General features: G+C 53.5%; 1 protein-coding gene across 2 annotated transcripts; it reads right to left on the minus strand.

Moving 5' to 3' along the window:
- Positions 1 to 3,804: 3,804 nt before the first annotated feature.
- Positions 3,805 to 13,286, minus strand: Zc3h12a (zinc finger CCCH-type containing 12A). Of its 2 annotated transcripts, XM_021160350.2 has the most exons (6): positions 13,164 to 13,286; positions 11,996 to 12,472; positions 7,656 to 7,795; positions 6,094 to 6,328; positions 5,567 to 5,673; positions 3,805 to 5,384 (listed from the first exon to the last, which is right to left on the minus strand). In XM_021160350.2, exons 2-6 carry the CDS (start codon positions 12,436 to 12,438, stop codon positions 4,519 to 4,521), a joined length of 1,791 nt encoding a protein of 596 aa, XP_021016009.1. In that variant the 5' UTR covers positions 12,439 to 12,472; positions 13,164 to 13,286; the 3' UTR covers positions 3,805 to 4,518. The 2 variants fall into 2 exon arrangements, with proteins under 2 accessions (XP_021016009.1, XP_029332725.1); XM_029476865.1 differs by lacking the exon at positions 13,164 to 13,286 and having other exon boundaries at positions 11,996 to 13,070.
- Between the last annotated feature and the right edge of the window lie 4,428 nt (positions 13,287 to 17,714).

The raw sequence follows: 17,714 nt of genomic DNA on the forward strand, positions 1-17,714 counted from the left end.
ACGGATAAGCAGTTTAGGGTCACCAGCTGCTGCTGCCTTGAAAGCAGCTTCAGAAGGCACACCCTCGGTTACAGACTGGGCCTCCTCCCCCTCCAGGAACTGACTGGAGGGATTTACATGCCATGGCCTAGGATGGCACGGGCTTCCCTAATTACAGGGCCCTACTTCCTGCCTCTTTCAGCCAAGTCTCCCACACCCTTCCCATGAACTAGGAGGTCCACAGGACAGGTTCTTGCCACCCAGTCTGCTATGGGCCTGTGACAGAAGATCGAAGCCTGGGACAAAGGCTCTGGGGTCCTTGGGCTTCCTTCTGGCAGAGCTTAGCCAGTGACCCTCTTCCCAGTTCTGTCCGCTCATCTTACACAACTCCTCCTTGAGATGGGTTAACCTGTGTGTACTGGCCCTGGGGAAGGTGGGCAGAGGACCTTGGTGGTAGGGAAAAAACGGAAGTAGGAAATGGAGCTGCAGAGATGGGCACTGGCCTTGCCCCCACAGCTGGCTACCCTAATCACTGAAAGACACCAGCAGTTTAGGGCATTAGCAGCTCCAAGTGGGCTTTGCACGGTGACTATTTTGTCCTTAGTTTAGGTACCAGCATCTTCAGGGACTGCCAGGTCTTCCCATATCCTGATGGAGACAGAGTGGAGAGTGACCCAGAGCAGGGGTGCTTCACATACACCCCGTTTCGGGCTGGCTCAGTCTGGCAGGGCATACAGAGCTTTCCTGTCTCAGGCTACATGCAAAGGCAGACCAGTCATTTTGACTTCTGAGCAGGCTGGGGTCCCCCCCCACCCCCACCCAAAGGGGTTAGTCTTGTGGAGCAGAACTTGCTGAAGCACCTAGAGGTCACTACCTGCTGGTACAAGTGGGAGGGAAGGGTGGGAAGGCCCAGCTCAGCTCCCAGAGATCATTTCCCAACAGAGAATTTGCATACACACCAGTTTCCCCATCACCGGCTTGGCTCGAGTAACCAGGAAGAGCTGGCATAAGGAGCAGCTGGGGCGGCTGCTTGGAATTTGATCCCTTGCAGCAAGCCTGGTGGCTCGAGCTTTGGTCTCGGGAGCTTTGGTTACATTCTGTCCCTGCCGCCCTCTCCCGTTAAGCTCCCACGTGGATCACTGTGGGTCAGGCAGCTGAAGTCCTGAGAGAAGGGCAGTGAGTAGCCAGGGCTGCCTGCTAGTGACTGGGACCTCACTGCCTCTAGATGCTGCTAGTTAAGGTCTCCTTTTGTAATGTCTGGAGAGGTGGTGTGTCTTTGTGCCCATTTCACGGGTGGAAAGCCAAGGTCCCGTGTGGTCCAGTGCCACCTGAGTGGCCTCAGTGGCCAGGGGACAAGAGGTGGTGAGAACTTTGGAGTTAATGCTGAAGCAAGTCACAGAGAAGAAACAGCCTTGGCTTTGAGCCGGGCTGTTTGGGTAGCCCTGCCCGGAAGCTAGATTGAGAAAGAGGCCTGGAGGCATGGCCGCGTGGTTGGCTAGTCCAGCTGAGCCAAGCTGTCAGGAAGCATGGGCACCAAGGCAGACATCAGAAGGCCTGAGCCCAGAGCCCAGTCCTAGCTGGCACCTACTGTTTGAATCTGTAGCCCTCACTGTTTTCAGTGGACCAGCAGGGCCAGGCCCTGCCTCCTAACATTAGCCATAGCCAGCTGGCACTCGTGCTGCTGCCTGCCTGTGGAGTCAGCCCATTTCTCACCCCCATAAGACAGTCACAGATGACTTCAAACTCCGGCTAAGAAAGCCAGGACAGTGGAAGAGTTCCTCTCACTTCCCCTTGTGAGCGACCCCTGAATCTCATGGCCCCCAAAGCTCCACAGTATGGTACAGACAGGGCCCCTGCTGAGCAGCCGAGTGGGCGAGCATTATACTTGCTTCAGTGGGAGGAGCCGCTCACTTCCCATTTCTGCAGAGGCTTGAGTCACCACAGTCTGGTGTCAGGTTTTGGGATCAGGACGAGTACTGAAAGCCCTGCCCCAGCCTGCCTTCCTCCGTGGGACCTTGGGCAAGTCATTCAGCATTGCCAAGCAACTGATAGTGAACCCGACTGTCCGGTATTTTAGCTTCCTATCCCATAAAGACAAACAGATGCCCACAGACGGCCGTTTAACCTGAGAATACATTGGCGCGTTTGTGTGTCCGTGTGTTTTATTTCGTGGGTTTGAGACCAGAGTCTCACGCAGGCCAAGTTGGCCTGGAACTTGCTTTGTAACCAAAGATGGCCTTGAACTTGTGGCCCTCCCGCATCTTCTTCCCGGATGCTGGGATGGCAGGTGTACGCTCCAACACCAGGTGCTGAGTATTGAACTCAGGGCATGGTTGGCTGCCTTCCCAGAGCCCTGGACAATGTAGTTCCTTTGTAAGAATAAATAAGGCATTGCCGTCTCTCCTTATGCTGCTAACAGCTCCCGAGGAGGCCGGGAGAAACACGCATGGCATAGACACCTTTAATTCCTGTGGGAGGGAAGCTTCCAGCTCCTGCATGCCAACGGATCCTGATGCTTGTCCTAAGCAGGCACTTCTGGAAGGGTGGTCAGGGAAAAGTTGGGCGGAGCTCGTGGGGAGGATCCCCACAGTGACATTTTCTTCCAGAGCTTCACAGCTGTTCTGTATGGAAGTAGTTTTTAAACAGAAATACGCACTGAGCTACACCAACTACTAAGTACAAATATCAGAGGAATTGTTCAAAGGTAGGATTATTAAAGCTGTAATTCCGCTCCCCCCACCCCTTTTTCCTTGGCTGGTAATATTTGCTTGGGAATTGTGTGATAGCCTAGCCTTTCATTTAAAATATTCATGTTCATTTTTGAAGTTGGAGCTGGGAGGAGGGAGGAAGGTGTTATCTTGCCTGGGCTTGTCTAGGGCTGATGAGCAGTTTGACATGGTGGATGGGGTCAGTCCCGTGAGCCTGCCCACAGGAGTCACGGTTATGGAAGCCTTCTAATGAGCAGTGCCTGTGCTGTGCGGCAGGAGGCAGGTCACATACCTAGCATGTATTATCTCACTGAACCCTCATGACAAACCTGTAAGGTAGCTGCCATTAGGATTCCCATTTCATAGATGAGGAAACTGAGGCCCGGGAAGGATAGTCCCTTGCTCCAGCTGGTAGAGTCAGTGGCAGGGCCTCTCCGAGCTGCTGCTACTAACCCAGCCCTTCCTCGCCCTGCTCTGCAACCCTGGTTCTTTGGACACACAGCAGATCTGAGAGGAGGAGCCTGTGCGCAAGCACCCAAGGGCTCCCTCACCTACTTGGATCACACCGCCCTCTGTGGCCTGGATCAAATCGTTTCCCTGTTTCCTACCCTCAATTCTTGTCATCAGAGAAAAGAGGAACAGCCTCACCCTGCTGTCGCCCGCCCCAGTACCCCTCTAGCCAGCTGAAGCCACAGGGCTCTGCGCCGTTACACTTCTTCCTGCAGCTGTCACCTGCTACGTCCAGGGCCACCTTGCCTCCTATTCAGGTTCAGCTCCAAGGGACAACTGCTTCTGGGAGCCCTCCTTTCTGAGGACAGGGAGTGACATCTGCCCTACTGGCCTCCTGTCACCCCAGAGCAGCTCTACCCACCAGGCACAGAAAGGACAACTTCCTCTCAAAACGACTAGCAATAGCTTTTTTCTTTTAAATTTCTCCCTTTTTAAAAAAAGATTTATTATTATATGTAAGTACACTGTAGCTGTCTTCAGACACCCCGAAGAGGGCACCAGATCTCATTACAGATGTTTGTGAGCCACCATGTGGTTGCTGAGATTTGAACTCAGGACCTTCAGAAGAGCAGTCGGTACTCTTAACCACTGAGCCATTTCTCCAGCCTGGCAATAGCCTTTATTTTGTCAACTTTTTTCATTTAAAATATTTAAATCTCGTCTCTGTACACAGCATACATGTGTCCTCCCACCCATGGGGAAGGGGAAGGTGTGGAAACAGAGGGCCTTGGAGCCCTGGTTGTGGGGGGGGGGTAGGTGGATAGAGCGGGCAGGGGAGGGGCTCAGAGGGCCTTGGAGCCCTGGTGGTGGTGGGGGTGTAGGTGGACAGAGCGGGCAGGGGAGGGGCTTAAAGAAGCATCTTGCTTACTAACATGAAGCCTCATGCCCTGTGAACAGGGATGAGGCCACATTGGCTTGAGGGGGCCTCAGAGAGCAGGCACATGGTGCCTAACTAGCCGGTGGTGCCGGCGTCCCAGGGACAGGGTGGAAGGTGGGGTCCAGCTCAGGCCTCTGCTTCCCCATGCCTCCCACCCTGCCCTCTGAGAAAAAAAAGAGGGTTTGGGCATCAGCCACGGATGGACGGCCTGACCGGCAGCGTCTCCTTAAATGACAGAGATACAATGTGTATCAACAGGGTGATCGTTTCTGACCTGTGCGGGACGGGTAGGGGTGCCGCGGGGCCAGAACCAATCCTATGGTATCTTTGGTTTGAGGATTCCCTTGCCTGCTTCACTTGTCCCTCTGTCCAGCTTCCAGGGTAGGCCAGGGGCTGGGGACCGCTATCTGTGATGCCCGACAGCCCCTTGCGCCACCTCCTGGCTTACTCACTGAGGTGCTGGGACTTGTAAGACAGGATCTCAGCGGCCAGCTGCTGCGGATCCAGCAGCTGTGGGAAGCGTCTCATTACAGCTTCTACCAGGTGTGGGGGGAAGACACCACACAGCTTGGTATATACACCAGCCCTTTCTTTGGCCAGGTCACCCACCCTGCCCCAGGGCCCCCCACCAGTCCCGGGGCTGGGTCTCTGGGGCTCCTGAAGGACAGGAGTGGGTGGGGGCAATGGGTACGGCTCAGACCAGTACTCTCTGGATGGGTAGGTGGGTGGCGGGGGCACATAGTCGGTGGGGACACTGAAGTGGCCAGCACCCATGGCTGGTCTAAAGGGAGAAAAGGAAGGTGCTGCTGGGACCTTAGATCCATAGCTGTGATAACCTGCATAGGGGCCCCGAGTGGGGCCCGACTCTCCAGGGCTGCCTCCTCGCACGCCCCATAATTCTGACATCTGGCTCTCCAGGGAGCCAATGCCTGAATCAAGGCACTCCTGGGAGGTGTATGGGAGTGAGTCCTGGGTGTGTGCAAGCCACTCTGTGGGCCCGAAGCTGCCCCCACTAACAGGGAGGCTCCTGCCAGCTGGAGCACAGGTCTGCGGTGAGCCTTCTCGGTGGGGACCTGGAGATGACCTGGCACCCAGCTTTTTCCCATCCAGGCTGCCTGGTTCAGCCTCTAGGGACACAGAGCTGGGCTGAGAGGCAGGGGAAGGCCTCTGGCTACTTTTGTCCTTGACTGGAGTCCTGGGAGGTGAGAGGAGGGCGTTGGCACGGAGCTCATCGGCCACAGAGCGCTGGGGACGGCTTGGCCGCTCAGGGTGGAAAAATCGGCACTTGATTCCATACGTACATTTCTTCCCTGCAAGAACAGAGAGGGCGTCTAAACGGGGGCCAGAGCGAGGAGGAGGCACAGGCTTGGGATTCAGGTGGTCAAGAACAGGAGGTCCCCACAAGGAAGCCACGGATGGGCCTAGGTGGGGTGGGACAGGCAAGAGGAAAGGTAGGGTAAATAAGACTATTGAGGACAGAGCTGGGTCTCACCATAGGGGCATGGCTGCTTCCTGTGTTCAGAAGGCAGTGGTTTCTTACGAAGGAAGTTGTCCAGGCTAGGCCCATGCCGTCCTAAAGGGTCGTCAGGGGGCATGAACCTGTGGTAGGTGAACCAGAACGCTCAGGAGATAGAAGTCGTGGAGAGGAACCAAGGAAAGGGCTAGATAGCCAGCTCCCAAGATGCTTGTCTGCAGGATGCCCCTAAAGGTCTTCTGAGTTTGCAGTTGGGTCACCCCAGAGGGAGAGGGGATCCCTCAGTCCAGAGGGCATAGCTCAGGGTCGCCTTCAGGGCGCTCCCTAGGCTGGGAACTATGAGGCTATCAGGAAGGCTAAGTGTATCTTGGGATGTGTGTGGCCATAGACCTTCTTAAGAGAGGAACGTATTGGCCAGCTCCAACTCCCAGGCTCCCTATCAAAAAGTCCCACTGTCCCTAGCCTTCTCCCTGCAACTCATGTCACCCCAAAAGCTGCAGCCCAGCCTGTGGGCCCAGCAGAGCCAGTCCCCAGCAGTGACGTACTTGTCGTTGACGAAGGAGTACATGAGCAGCCGCTCCTCGATGAAGCGTTTCCACTCCTGCCTCTCGCCTTGGAGGTCTCGGTACGTGTCATTGGAGACCACCACTCCGTCGGATTCGAAGGCCAGCTTCACAATGAAGCGGTCATCATAGCACACCACACGCTTGCCACCGACCCGCCTGGATGGCGTGAACACCAAGATCTTCTTTTTCTCCAGTTCTCGCAGGATGTGCTGGTCTGGGGGATGAGCAGAGCAGCAGGTCAGGGCCCATTGGAGACCTCGAGATGGACCCACAGGGTCCCATGTCTCACAGTGGCCAGGATGAGAGGCTGTTCACACCAGTTCCAAGAGGACGGGAACCAGCTGTGTGGAAACCAAGTGCACGCCTACGCAGGGCATCACATCCAGCAAGAGTGCGGAGCCAAGAGTGGCTCTTCCTGCTTCCCCTCCGACCTGTGTGCCTTGCCTGTACCACAGGGCTCCAGGAAGAAGTGTCTTGGCTCTGTCCTCTGCATACTCAAAACAACACTCCCAGCTCTGTTCAGAAAAGGCCTAGAAGCCCCTAGCATGGCCCTGATTTGCAGACTTCTTTATTTTTTTAAAGATGTAGTCTATGGTTTTTATCTCAGCCAACCTTATTTTTTTTTTTTTTAATAATTTAGAGTACTCTGTAGCTGTTCTCAGACACACCAGAAGAGGGCATCAGATCCCATTACAGATGGTTGTGAGCCACCATGTGGTTCCTGGGAATTGAACTCAGGATCTCTGGAAGAAGAGTCAGTGTTCTTAACCACTGAGCCATCTCTCCAGCCTATGCAGACTTCTTAAAAAGCTGCCTCTTGTCACTCCCTCCTCCTCAAGGTGGGGGCTTTCATGAGAGCAATGGTTGCAGCTGGGCATTCACACTATGCTGAGCTCTCACACTGCACTGAGTTAAGCACTTCTGTACCATTCTCAACTGTTCCTTCAGCAGTGTTTGGAGGATGCCACCTCTACCCTGCCCCATTTCACAGATGAAGAGCCCACAGCTAATGTCTACTTGAGGCCCTTACCTGAGTTACTTGGGGCCAAGTCCTTTACCCTGTCTTCTTGGCCCAGCACCCACAATTTCAAATATGAAGCTACACTGTCCCTCTGCCACTGGGGATGTTGAAGAAGGGACACCCCACTCCAATAGGATCAGGAAGGCATCCCAAAGCGACACAAGGTGACCTCCAGCCATTTCCTGCCTGAACTGGGCTGCTGAAAGCAACAAGAATTGAAAAAGACGGGCCGGGCGTGGTGGCGCACGCCTTTAATCCCAGCACTCGGGAGGCAGAGGCAGGCGGATTTCTGAGTTCAAGGCCAGCCTGGTCTTCAAAGTGAGTTCCAGGACAGCCAGGGCTATTACAGAGAAACCCTGTCTCGAAAAACAAACAAACAAACAAAAAAGAATTGAAAAAGACAGGACAGGCTGGTCCTCATTACCATTTAGAAGGTGCTGACCCTATTTAAGGATCCTTTGGGGAAGCACCAGGGTCCCTGGTAGAGTGAGGCTATCCTACTTCCAGAGGGCATACATACCTGTGATAGGCACATCTGGCCGAGGCTGTTCCTTCCTCCAAGATGGCACAAACACGGTAATATCTGTGTGGCCTCGCTCCAGAAACCAGTTCACAGCCAGCAGAATGCCCCGGCAAGAGAAGACTTCCTTGTTCCCATGGCTGGCAGAGGAGGGAAAGGTTAGCTCACAGAATAACCAGTCTGTATGTAGTCAGCCCTGCCAGAGCAAAAGTAAGAAGGGAGCCACAATCTAGCCCTGCTTGGCCTTGCTGGGCAACTGTAGGACTCAGCCCATGGCCCTCTGCCAGTAGGGCCTAAGGTCTTGTCCCTGGGCCGGTTCCCACAGTGCCTGATGGCCAGCCCCTGGAAGGGACTTTCCCTAAGATTCCATCTCCTAAAAGCGTGGATCCACCCAGGAATCTAGCCACACTGGCTCCCCACATAGAGGGGGAGGGTCGGGCCATTTGCAACATACCTGGGGGGTGGGGAAAAGTGATGGGAGACTTGGGGATCCTGCCCCACCCAAGCTGCAGGGACCACGGGGACGTGGATGTGCACATGCAGGCTGAGTCACCTCTTTCCCTCAACACTACACAGCAAGGAGGCACCAGCAAGGGAGGCGGGGGAGGGAGGCACCGGCCATGTTAAGTGGGAGAAACCAGACTGTTCAGGATTAAAGTTCAGTCTGTGCATGAGGTCCCAGGGGCACGGGGAAGCATCCTTCCACAAGGGGTCAGGAAATAACAGCGCCAGGAGCTTTTCCGTGTGAAAGTGAAAGGCCACCTCTTTTCCTCTTAAGAGGCCTGTTCCCTGCAAAGACTGCCCTGTCCCCCCCCCCCCCCCCCCCCCCCCCCCCCCCCCCGCCCCAGGGAGGGCGTGACCCCTGGCAGATGATGGGCAGGAAATTACTGGGGAACTCTGCTTGCTCACAGGAGGGCTGGGGCATCAGGCCCTGGCCTTGCTCTATCTAAACACGGCTTTCCTCGGAAGCAGCCTAGCTGCTTGCCCTGGTCTGTGTCTGCCCACAAGCTTGGTGGACAGCTTTTGCAGACAGGCTCGTTCACCCCAGGGACACAGAGCTCCCTAAGGCTTGAGGCCAGAGGGCTGGCAAGGTGGATTTTCTGGGAGTGCTGAAGGGACTGGGGTTTGGGGCTCCCTCCCTAGCAAGCCCTGCCTCTTGTTAGCCCCGGAGTGAGCGACTCAGACTCATATTTGGCAAATAAAACAGAATACATGTTACGCAAAAGAGGCAAGTCCATGGCAGACCACATCCTGTGGGTGGCTTTGGGGGAGCGATAGCTTGAGCCCCAAGAGAACAGAGTGGGAAGTGGGGAGCTGGAGACATGGACGCTATCTCAGGGCGAGGCTCCAAGGTCTAGAGGTCTCTGAATTGGAGAGGAAAATAAGTCCATCCCAGGGGAGCCCCCACACCCTCCTGGTCCCAGGCGGCTTGCTCATAGTCAGTTAACACTCACGGGGAGCTGCAAACCTGGCCATTCCATGCTCTACATCAGCAAGCAAAACCAGAAGTACAGTACTGCCTCTGCTCCTGTGGTCCAGAGAGGGTAACTTAGTAGTCACTAGAGTCACATAGTAGCCAGTGATCAGAACCACCCTGTTGTTGCTTAGGTACCAACAGCCCTGATGGGTGGGAAAGGCATGGAGTCCACCTTGACCATCACTCTGTCTAGAAAGGAAGACTTCCATCACTTGGACAAGTTCCCTGGCTACTGGGAAGTGGTGAAAACTGAACCAGGGTGTGGGGCTACTGGCTGGAGCGCTGGCTGTCCCTTACAGAAGACCCAAGTTCATGTGGGAGGAAAGCAGTTTCTGAACTCAATTATCAATGATGGTGTGTGTTCTGCATATGGAGAGGGAGAAGCCTCCCCGCCCTGCAGCCAGAGAAATGATGAGCCATTTGCCGCCAATTCGTGTTCTTCTTTCTGGAAGCCAAGTGATATGTCAAAACCTCCGAGAACCCCTCCCCACCCCACCTCACCCCACCCCACCTCTGCACCTGCCAGGGCAGGGCCCAGTCTGGGGCTTCACAATGCCCACTGCTGCCCCATCACACTTCTTCCCTCAGGTGTGAGGTAAGCATCTGCCCTGTGGCTCGCTGTCCTGAGCGTGCAGTGTCCACATGTGGACTCACGAGCCCTCCCTGGACCAGCAAAGACAAGCTGGAGGATCTCAAGACGCCAGGGTGCTTAGGCTGTATACCGCCTGTGGGCATTTAAAACCCAGGTTGGGGACACGTCTGCCCTCAGCAGTGCTGGCACTGGGACAGTTTCCTCAGCAGGTAGTCAGAGCCCTATTCTTGGCAGGGAGAGCCCTTGAGACCTGAGGCCCAGACCGCCTGGACAGCTCATTCAGCTCACTGCAATGCAGGAAGCCTGGTTGGCCTAGGAAAACCAACTTCCTCCCACCCACAGAGTCCTGCTGGTCCACAGTTCAGGGCCCCCCAGCCTGACAGGGCTGTGACTCTGGAAAACTCCCATTCCTGCCCAAGGACAAGGCAGGGCTAGCCTCCCCAGGTGAAGAGAACAGCCTGGGCTGGGCCTAACTCCCGTGGAGGAAAATTCCCTTAGAAGGAAACAGAGGTGAATTTCCCCACGATTTGCATATAGTGGGGGCTAGCCAGCCTGCCCTTGTGTGTGTGTGTGTGTGTGTGGGGGGGGGGGGAGCAGCAGGGTAGGAACCAAGCAGCTGCTGAGACAGGAAGTGTGAGGCTGGAATTCCCCTTCCGTGGCCACCCTAGCTCAGAAACCCCCAGCAGATAGGCAGGCAGGCAGGCAGGAGGGCAGACAGTGGCTGTCTGTCTCTTTGGTATCAGCTCTACTGAACCCCTCCACTACTGCCCCTCCTCCCACCCAGGCCCCTCCTCCTCCTGCCCAGAAACAAATACCCAGAGCACATGGCTGCCCACAAGACTCCTAACACCCAGCCTGGGACTCTCAGGGGAAGTCAGACCCCTCCTAATTCAGGGCCTTAGAGAGAACGCCAGACTCTGGAAGGTAACCAGTTGGCCCTGCTGCCCTCTGGCAGAGAAGCCAGCATTTCTCAGCCTTCCAGCCCAGGATCGGCCCATTTTAAAGATGACCCATAGGTGGTAAAGAAGGGCTGCCTCCATGAACCAGCTGGACAGCTCACTTGACCCAGCTGGGCTGGGAGTAGGTAGGACCAGGAGCCAGGTGGTGAAGAAGTTGACATCATAACAAGTTGGGCAGTCCTCTTGGGAGAGCCCTCAGGGGATCTAGAAAGGAGACTTCCCCTCTTCCTGTTCTTTTGCTGGGGTCTCCCCTGGTCCCTGCCAACAGGAACTTTTCCTTGTACTTTATCCACCCAGTCCTGACTCACCAGCCCGCTGTGCAGGGAGCTGGGAGAAAGCAGAGCTGGAGGGTGCGGCCTGGATAGAAGGGAGAAGTCAGGGCTCCTTAAGGTCAGAGGCAGCCTGGCTCCCATTCTGCCTCCACCCCACCCCATTCCTTGAGAGATATGCAAAGGCGGCAAGAGATCTGGGAACCCCCAGAGATCAGGCCAGCCTGAGCGGATTCAGCAAGTATAGATTCTCATTACAGCACACCTGAGCCCAGAGCATCAGGCTACCCGTGCACACGCATCTGAAGATGCCAGATCTGACCAAGAGGTCACAGCTGGTTAGGGCTAGGAAGCTCTGAGTAACTAATGAGCCTTGCTTCAGTGGGAGCTCGAGTCGGGGACAAGGAGATCCCAGAAGACTCAAGTCATGGAATAACATCTGTCCACTGAGTACTTCTTCTTTTTTTGAGACAGGGTTTCTCTATATAGAACCTAGTTGTCCTGGAACTCACTCTGTAGACCAGGCTGGCCTTGAACTCAGAAATCTGCCTGTTTTGCCTCCCAAGTGCTAGGATTAAAGGCGTGCACCACCACTGCCTGGCTCCACTGAATACTTGTAACTCGCCACGTTCTATGAATTTTCTCCCCACAGGGGCCACCTAAGTGGAAAGTTTGACAGGAGAAGAAAAAGCCCAACTGGCTAAGTGACTGGCCCACGGGTTAATCCCTTATACTGTCCTGCCTCATGCCATAGGCAAGGATAGACCATGGCACAAGGTACACTCTGGGCAAAGAAGGCTGGGTTTGAATCTTTGCTTCTCATTTATCAAGAAGTGTGATTCTGGGCAAGGATTTGAGCTGTTTTCCTTCTTATAGCATTGGAGAAACAGCCCTGAGGAAGTCTTTAAGGCTTAAGGGGTTCCTTCGCACATGGTGGGATCTCACAGACAGCTTTTGTGTTCCTTCCCCAATCCAAGAGAAAAGCCAAGCCCCCTTCCCAAAGGAAGAGCCACAGACACTATTCCACAGGTCTCCACACATACCTCATGGCCACATTGCTTCCGTCGATGACCACAGGTCTCAGGTCGCTGCCCTCTCTGTCCTCCTCTGGGAGTGAGGGTTCTAGAGTGGAAGGCTTGGGGGTGTTTCCACCCCGGGGCACCAGAGGGGGCTGGGGGCAGGGGGCCATCAGGGCCTGGCACTCTCGTTCAGTAGCTGAGCCATGCTTCACCAATTCCCCTAGCACCGTGTTGGTGTCTGCTTGAACTCCCAGCTTCTGCAGGACACTGTGGATCTCAGAGGACGAGTACCCCAGTTTACGGAAAAAGTCCACCTTCATCTGCAGCTCGGAAGTAGGGGCCTCTTTAGCCACAGGATCCTGGTCTGGCTGAGGTCGACCCTGGCTGCTGTGTCTGTCCTCAAGACCCCACAGACTCATGGTGGGGTTGGATTCTTGGACAGGCTTCGTTCCACAAGGGTCACTCATATTTCACATTCTTGGAATGTGTCCATCACAGCTCCTATTGACCAGACCACAGGGTTAAGGGCAAGCAATGCCCAATATAGGTCTCTTTCAGACTCTCTTCCACAGAATGAGGAAACACGAACTGAGAAGACGCTATTCAAAGCCATTCTCACGTGTCAGCCCACGCTGTGCTCTCAAGGAGCTCTCAGCATTAGTTATTTTTACAAGAGGGAGACCGAGGCACAGGCAGTAAGCGTTTACTCAAGGTCATCAACTCAAAGTTTGTGATACAAACATTTGAACTTGGTCTGACTCCACCCCCAAACCCCGTTCTGTTCCACGCCAACCCAAGGGACCCAGGAGGCAGGGGCGGGGCTCTCAGAAGGAAACTGGGGCTGTAAGTGCGCAGGGGACCCAGGGGCTTCCCCATTGTGGCCACCGCCTTCGTCTCCAAGTCTCATACTTCGGCTCAGGGACAGAGTTCTATTCTGGGAAGGACAAGTTTCCGGGGTGACCCACGGGGAGAAAAGTTGCTGGGCGACTCTGGTTGGCTACCGGGCCCGGTGACGCGAGGAGGTCCTGGCTAGAGCCCCGAGAACGCCGGGTGCCCCAAGACACCCCGTTCCACGCACTAGGGTGAACTCAGTAGGGTCCCAGCGACCAGCGATGGAGACACTGCCCGCGCGCGACCCTCCCGGAGCCGGACCCAACGCAGCGCAGCACCCGTTCCACCCGGTAGCACTCACCCCGCCGAGCGCCGGACGTCGTCTGTAGGGTGTCCATGGAGCCGAGTCTCGGGCTCTGACGGCACCTTCGTAGCCGCGACAGGCGGGCAGGTGCTTTAAGAGCAATGACGCGGAAGCCGGGCAGGGCCGCCGCCCCTTCCTGCTCCGCCTCCCTCCTGCCCCTCCCTACGGTAGGTCGGAGCCGGCTCCGCCCTGTTTCTGAACAAGTCCCGCCCCAGCATCTCTAGCCACGCCCCTGGCCACACGAAGTCTGGACGGCTCCAGGCTTGTACCACCCGACTGCTTAAGGCAGGCTCTGCAGAAGCAGGTTCCGTGCACCATGCAAAACCGGAATAGAACGGCCTCGCAGGTTTCCTTCAACAACTTGACACGTCCACCGGCTTGGTCCAGGCTTCTAGTTGCACAAGTTGAGGCCACAGCCGGCAGAGATCCGGCCACTCCAGTTCAGTCACATAGGTTGTGAACTGAAGCCGGTTCAGAGATAGAGTCACATTCAGAACCAGGGACACTTTTCTTGAAGTAAATACCTTCCCAAGACAGGAGGGCTCCACCACCACAAGTTGCATAGTGGTGGAGGAAATGCCAGGAAAAGGAGGGACATTGACACCAATCGCCATGGGAGAGTCCAAAAACTGCAAAACTCATCTTGTCCCTTATGCTCAAGAGGTGACAGGTCAAGATCCCTCAGTCGAGCACACCCCTGTACATTATCAACCTGGGGCTTAGATATTGGACAGATCCTTGTGCTCAGGGACCTTCTGTTTTCTTTGGCTTTTGTTGTTCTTTTTGACACAAGGTCAAGCTCTGTTACCCATGCCGGCCTCAAACAACCCAGTGGCCCCATCCATCAGGATCCTGTGTGCTGCAGTTATAGGTGTGAGTTATCATGCTTGCTCCATTTACCTCTGAGAAATGCAGGAAAAAGCTGAAGGGCCTCAGGTAGGTAGATCAAGATAGGAGGTCCCAGCTGGGTGTGGTGGCGCACACCTTTAATCCCAGCACTCTGGAGGCAGAGGCAGAAGGATTTCTGAGTTCAAGGCCAGTCTGGTCTACAGAGTGAGTTCCAGGACAGCCAGGGCTACACAGAGAAACCCTGTCTTGGAAAAAAAAATAGGAGCTCCCACTCGGTAGCACCAGGGACCACTATGAGCATTCTGGGGGACACTAGTGACTCAGGGCAGAGGGAAGGGAACCTGGCTGTCAGTGTGCCTGCATGCATGCAGGAATGCATGTGTGTGTGTGCTAGAGAAGAGAAAGTTGCCCAGAAGAGGGAGAAAGGGAACCCAGGACCTGCACACAGGAAGACAAAGTCTATTATGTCACCAGCATGCTTGCATATAGGGAAACTGAGGCTCAGGAAGCCAAAACACTCAAAAGTAAGAATTAATTACTGTGTGTCAATACTTCAGTCATGTCTCACCTGTCTAAGCAAAGGCAGTTGTCTTCTAAGGACATTGGCTGTTTTAATAAAATGGTTTTATAGTAAAAGATACCACCAACATAACTACATACATTCAGTCTAAAAAGAGATAACAATAATTTTTATTGACTTTATTTAGTTTTTAATTACCATATTGATGTGCATGGGAGTTTTGTATGCATGTCTGGTGCCCCAGGAGGCCACAAGGGGCTTAGGACCCCTGGAACTGGAGTTACAGATGGTTGTGAGCTACACCAACATGGGTGTCGGAAATCAAACCAGGATCCTCTGGAAGAGTGGCCAGTGATCTTAAACACTGAGTTCTCTCTTCAGCTCCCAACAATAATTTTTAAAGCTGCATCTCTGTTATCTTTTGTGGGTTTTTTTGGGGGGGGGTTTCGAGACAGGGTTTCTCTGTGTAGCCCTGGCTGTCCTGGAACTCACTCTGTAGACCAGGCTGGCCTCGAACTCAGAAATCCACCTGCCTCTGCCTCCCAAGTGCTGGGATTAAAGGCGTGAGCCACCACTGCCTGGCTTTCACGTAATTTTGTATACCACATACATGCTTGGAGCCCTGGGAGGTCAGATTACCCCCAGAACTGGAGAATGGATTGTTGTGAGCTGCCATGTGGGAACTGAACCTGGGTTCTCTGTAGGAGCAACATGTGTTCTAAGTGGCAATTTTTCCAGCCCTGTTTTGGTTTTAGAGACTGGGTCTTATGGATCCCAACCTAGCTTTGATTCACTATGTAGCAGAGGTTATCCTTGAATTTTTTTTTTTAAAGATTTATTTATTTATTATATGTAAGTACACTGTAGCTGTCTTCAGACACTCCAGAAGAGGGAGTCAGATCTCGTTACGGATGGTTGTGAGCCACCATGTGGTTGCTGGGATTTGAACTGCAGACCTTCGGAAGAGCAGTCGGGTGCTCTTACCCACTGAGCCATCTCACCAGCCCTATCCTTGAATTTTAATCGCCCCACACACACACCTCCTGCATACTGGGGTGACAAGAATGTGCCATCCTGCCTGGCTTTCCAGGTATCCATTGTCTAACTTGAAAACTAGGTGCCAGCCGGGCGTCATGGTGCATGCCTTTAAACCCAGCACTTGGGAGGCAGAGGCAGGTGGATTTCTGAGTTCGAGGCCAGCCTGGTCTACAGAGTGAGCTCCAGGACAGCCAGGGCTACACAGAGAAACCCTGTCTCAAACAAAACAAAACAAAACAAAAAAACAAAACAAAACAACAAAAAAACAAAAAAAAACCCCAAACAAACAAACAAACAAAAACAGTCTTGCTGTGTAGATAAGATTTGATTCTAGCTTGTGATCCTCCTGTCTCTGTGTCCTGAGTTTTAGGATTACTGACCCACACCACCATGGCTTGCCCTCATATAGTTGAAGAGTTGAGAGTGTCACTTGGAGGATGGGAAGGGTAAAGTTAAGACCTGGAGTCGGTGGGGCTGGAAATTCTGCAGCCTTCCTTACTGCATCCGTCTCCCTTGGATACCTGGTTGTGGAGGCTACGGGAGGCTCCAGGGAGGAAGAAGTACACGTGGCTGGTTGGTCTTCAGACTGATGTCACCAAGACACATAGGCATGTGATTGATTGGTGTCTGGCACTGGACGGTGGGAACAGAGAAGGAACCCAATGTGGCCTTGTTGAGTGCTAGCTCGTGACCGGTGCTAAACACGTGGCAAGCTCACGGTCAGTCCTGCTGAACTCAGTGTACTGTCCCATCATCTTCTGCATCCCCTCTTGCATCTGTGCTCAGTGTTAGTGAGCATCATTCTCTATGGTAACCACCTTTCAGATGGTGGAAACATTAAGTGACACATCTGGGTTAAGAACCACTGACCTGCCTGGGTCCTCTTCTGGTGAGGGGACTAGACAGGGATTCCACCAGTGTTCCCAGGCCCTGTGCTGTCCAGCACTTAAGAGGCAGCTGGCAGGGCTAGCGATGAGTCATGCAGCAACCCGTAAGCCACAGTCTCCTTCTCTTCCGGTTTGTGATGATGATTCCTTCCTGAGACACCCCTCTTCTGCAGAAAGCCCTGGCCATTCCTGAGAAACCATGCTCTGTTTACAGCTGGGTTTTGCAAGCTCTGACCCAGCTCCCAGGAGCCCTATAGATCTGTTGACCCCAAACCCACGTCCCATTCTGCCTTTTGCATGCCTATCTTGGGGACTAGGCTTCATAATTTCCTTCCTAGAGTTTTTCTGTCCTTTGTCACCTGGAGAAGGTCTAGAAACTTCTGGATCGTCACTCCTTAGGGCTAAGTGGGGAAGGCTGGCGAGGGAAAGTTTCTAGAAATGATCCCAGCTTGGGGATAACAAAAGAGCGTGACCCTCATGCCTTAGTTAAGTGACTATAGAGCTACCAAGGCCTCCTGTAAGCTGAGAAGGGGCCTCTGTGGGATCCTCAGCTACCAAGCCTGTAAACTGTGGGGGCCTCTGAGTCTTTATGTGGGATCCAAGGATTGAATTTAAATTGTTATACTTGAGTATCAAGTGCCTTTGCCTGCTGAGTCATCTTGCTGGCTCCGGTATATTTTTGTTTTGTTTTGTTTTTAAAGATTTATTTATTATTATAGATTAAGTACACTGTAGCTATCTTCAGACACACCAGAAGAGGGCGTCAGATTTCATTACAGGTGGTTGCTGGGATTTGAATTCAGGACCTTTGGAAGAGCAGTCAGTGATCTTACCCTCTGAGCCATCTCGCCAACCCGTATGCTTAATTAAAAAGGAAAATATTAAGATTTTGTTGCTGTTCTTGCTGTTAGAGTATTTTGCCTGCATGTATGTCTGTGCACCACATGCATGTAATATTCGAGGAGGCCAGTAGAGGGCACCGTATCCCTCGGAACTGGTGTTACAGACTGCTCTGACCATGTGGGTGTTGGAGTTCAAATCTTAACTGCTAAGCCTTCTTTCTGTTCTTTCTGTTTTAAACAGTAACTGAACAATTAATTTTTTTATCAAGTTCTCAAATATGATGCAATATACTTGTGTTATTAGCTTGTTTTTAAAAATGTTTCTTTTTGTTTTAATTTCTTGGTTCTTTTGAGACAATGTTTTACTCTGTGGCCCTGGCTATCCTAAAACACACTACAGCAGTGGTTCTCA

The sequence above is a fragment of the Mus caroli genome, chromosome 4 (assembly GCF_900094665.2).
Source record: "Mus caroli chromosome 4, CAROLI_EIJ_v1.1, whole genome shotgun sequence".
Lineage (NCBI taxonomy): Eukaryota > Metazoa > Chordata > Mammalia > Rodentia > Muridae > Mus > Mus caroli.

What these genes read in the sequence shown, in the direction of transcription:
- Zc3h12a (XM_021160350.2), bottom strand. Translation starts at nt 12,438, where the DNA reads ATGAGTGACCCTTGTGGAACGAAGCCTGTCCAAGAATCCAACCCCACC. An exon ending in GGAAGCAATGTGGCCATGAG is followed by an intron (nt 7,796 to 11,995) that starts GTATGTGTGGAG and finishes CTCCTCTGCCAG; the next exon opens with CCATGGGAACAAGGAAGTCT. An exon ending in GCCAGATGTGCCTATCACAG is followed by an intron (nt 6,329 to 7,655) that starts GTATGTATGCCC and finishes CTCATCCCCCAG; the next exon opens with ACCAGCACATCCTGCGAGAA.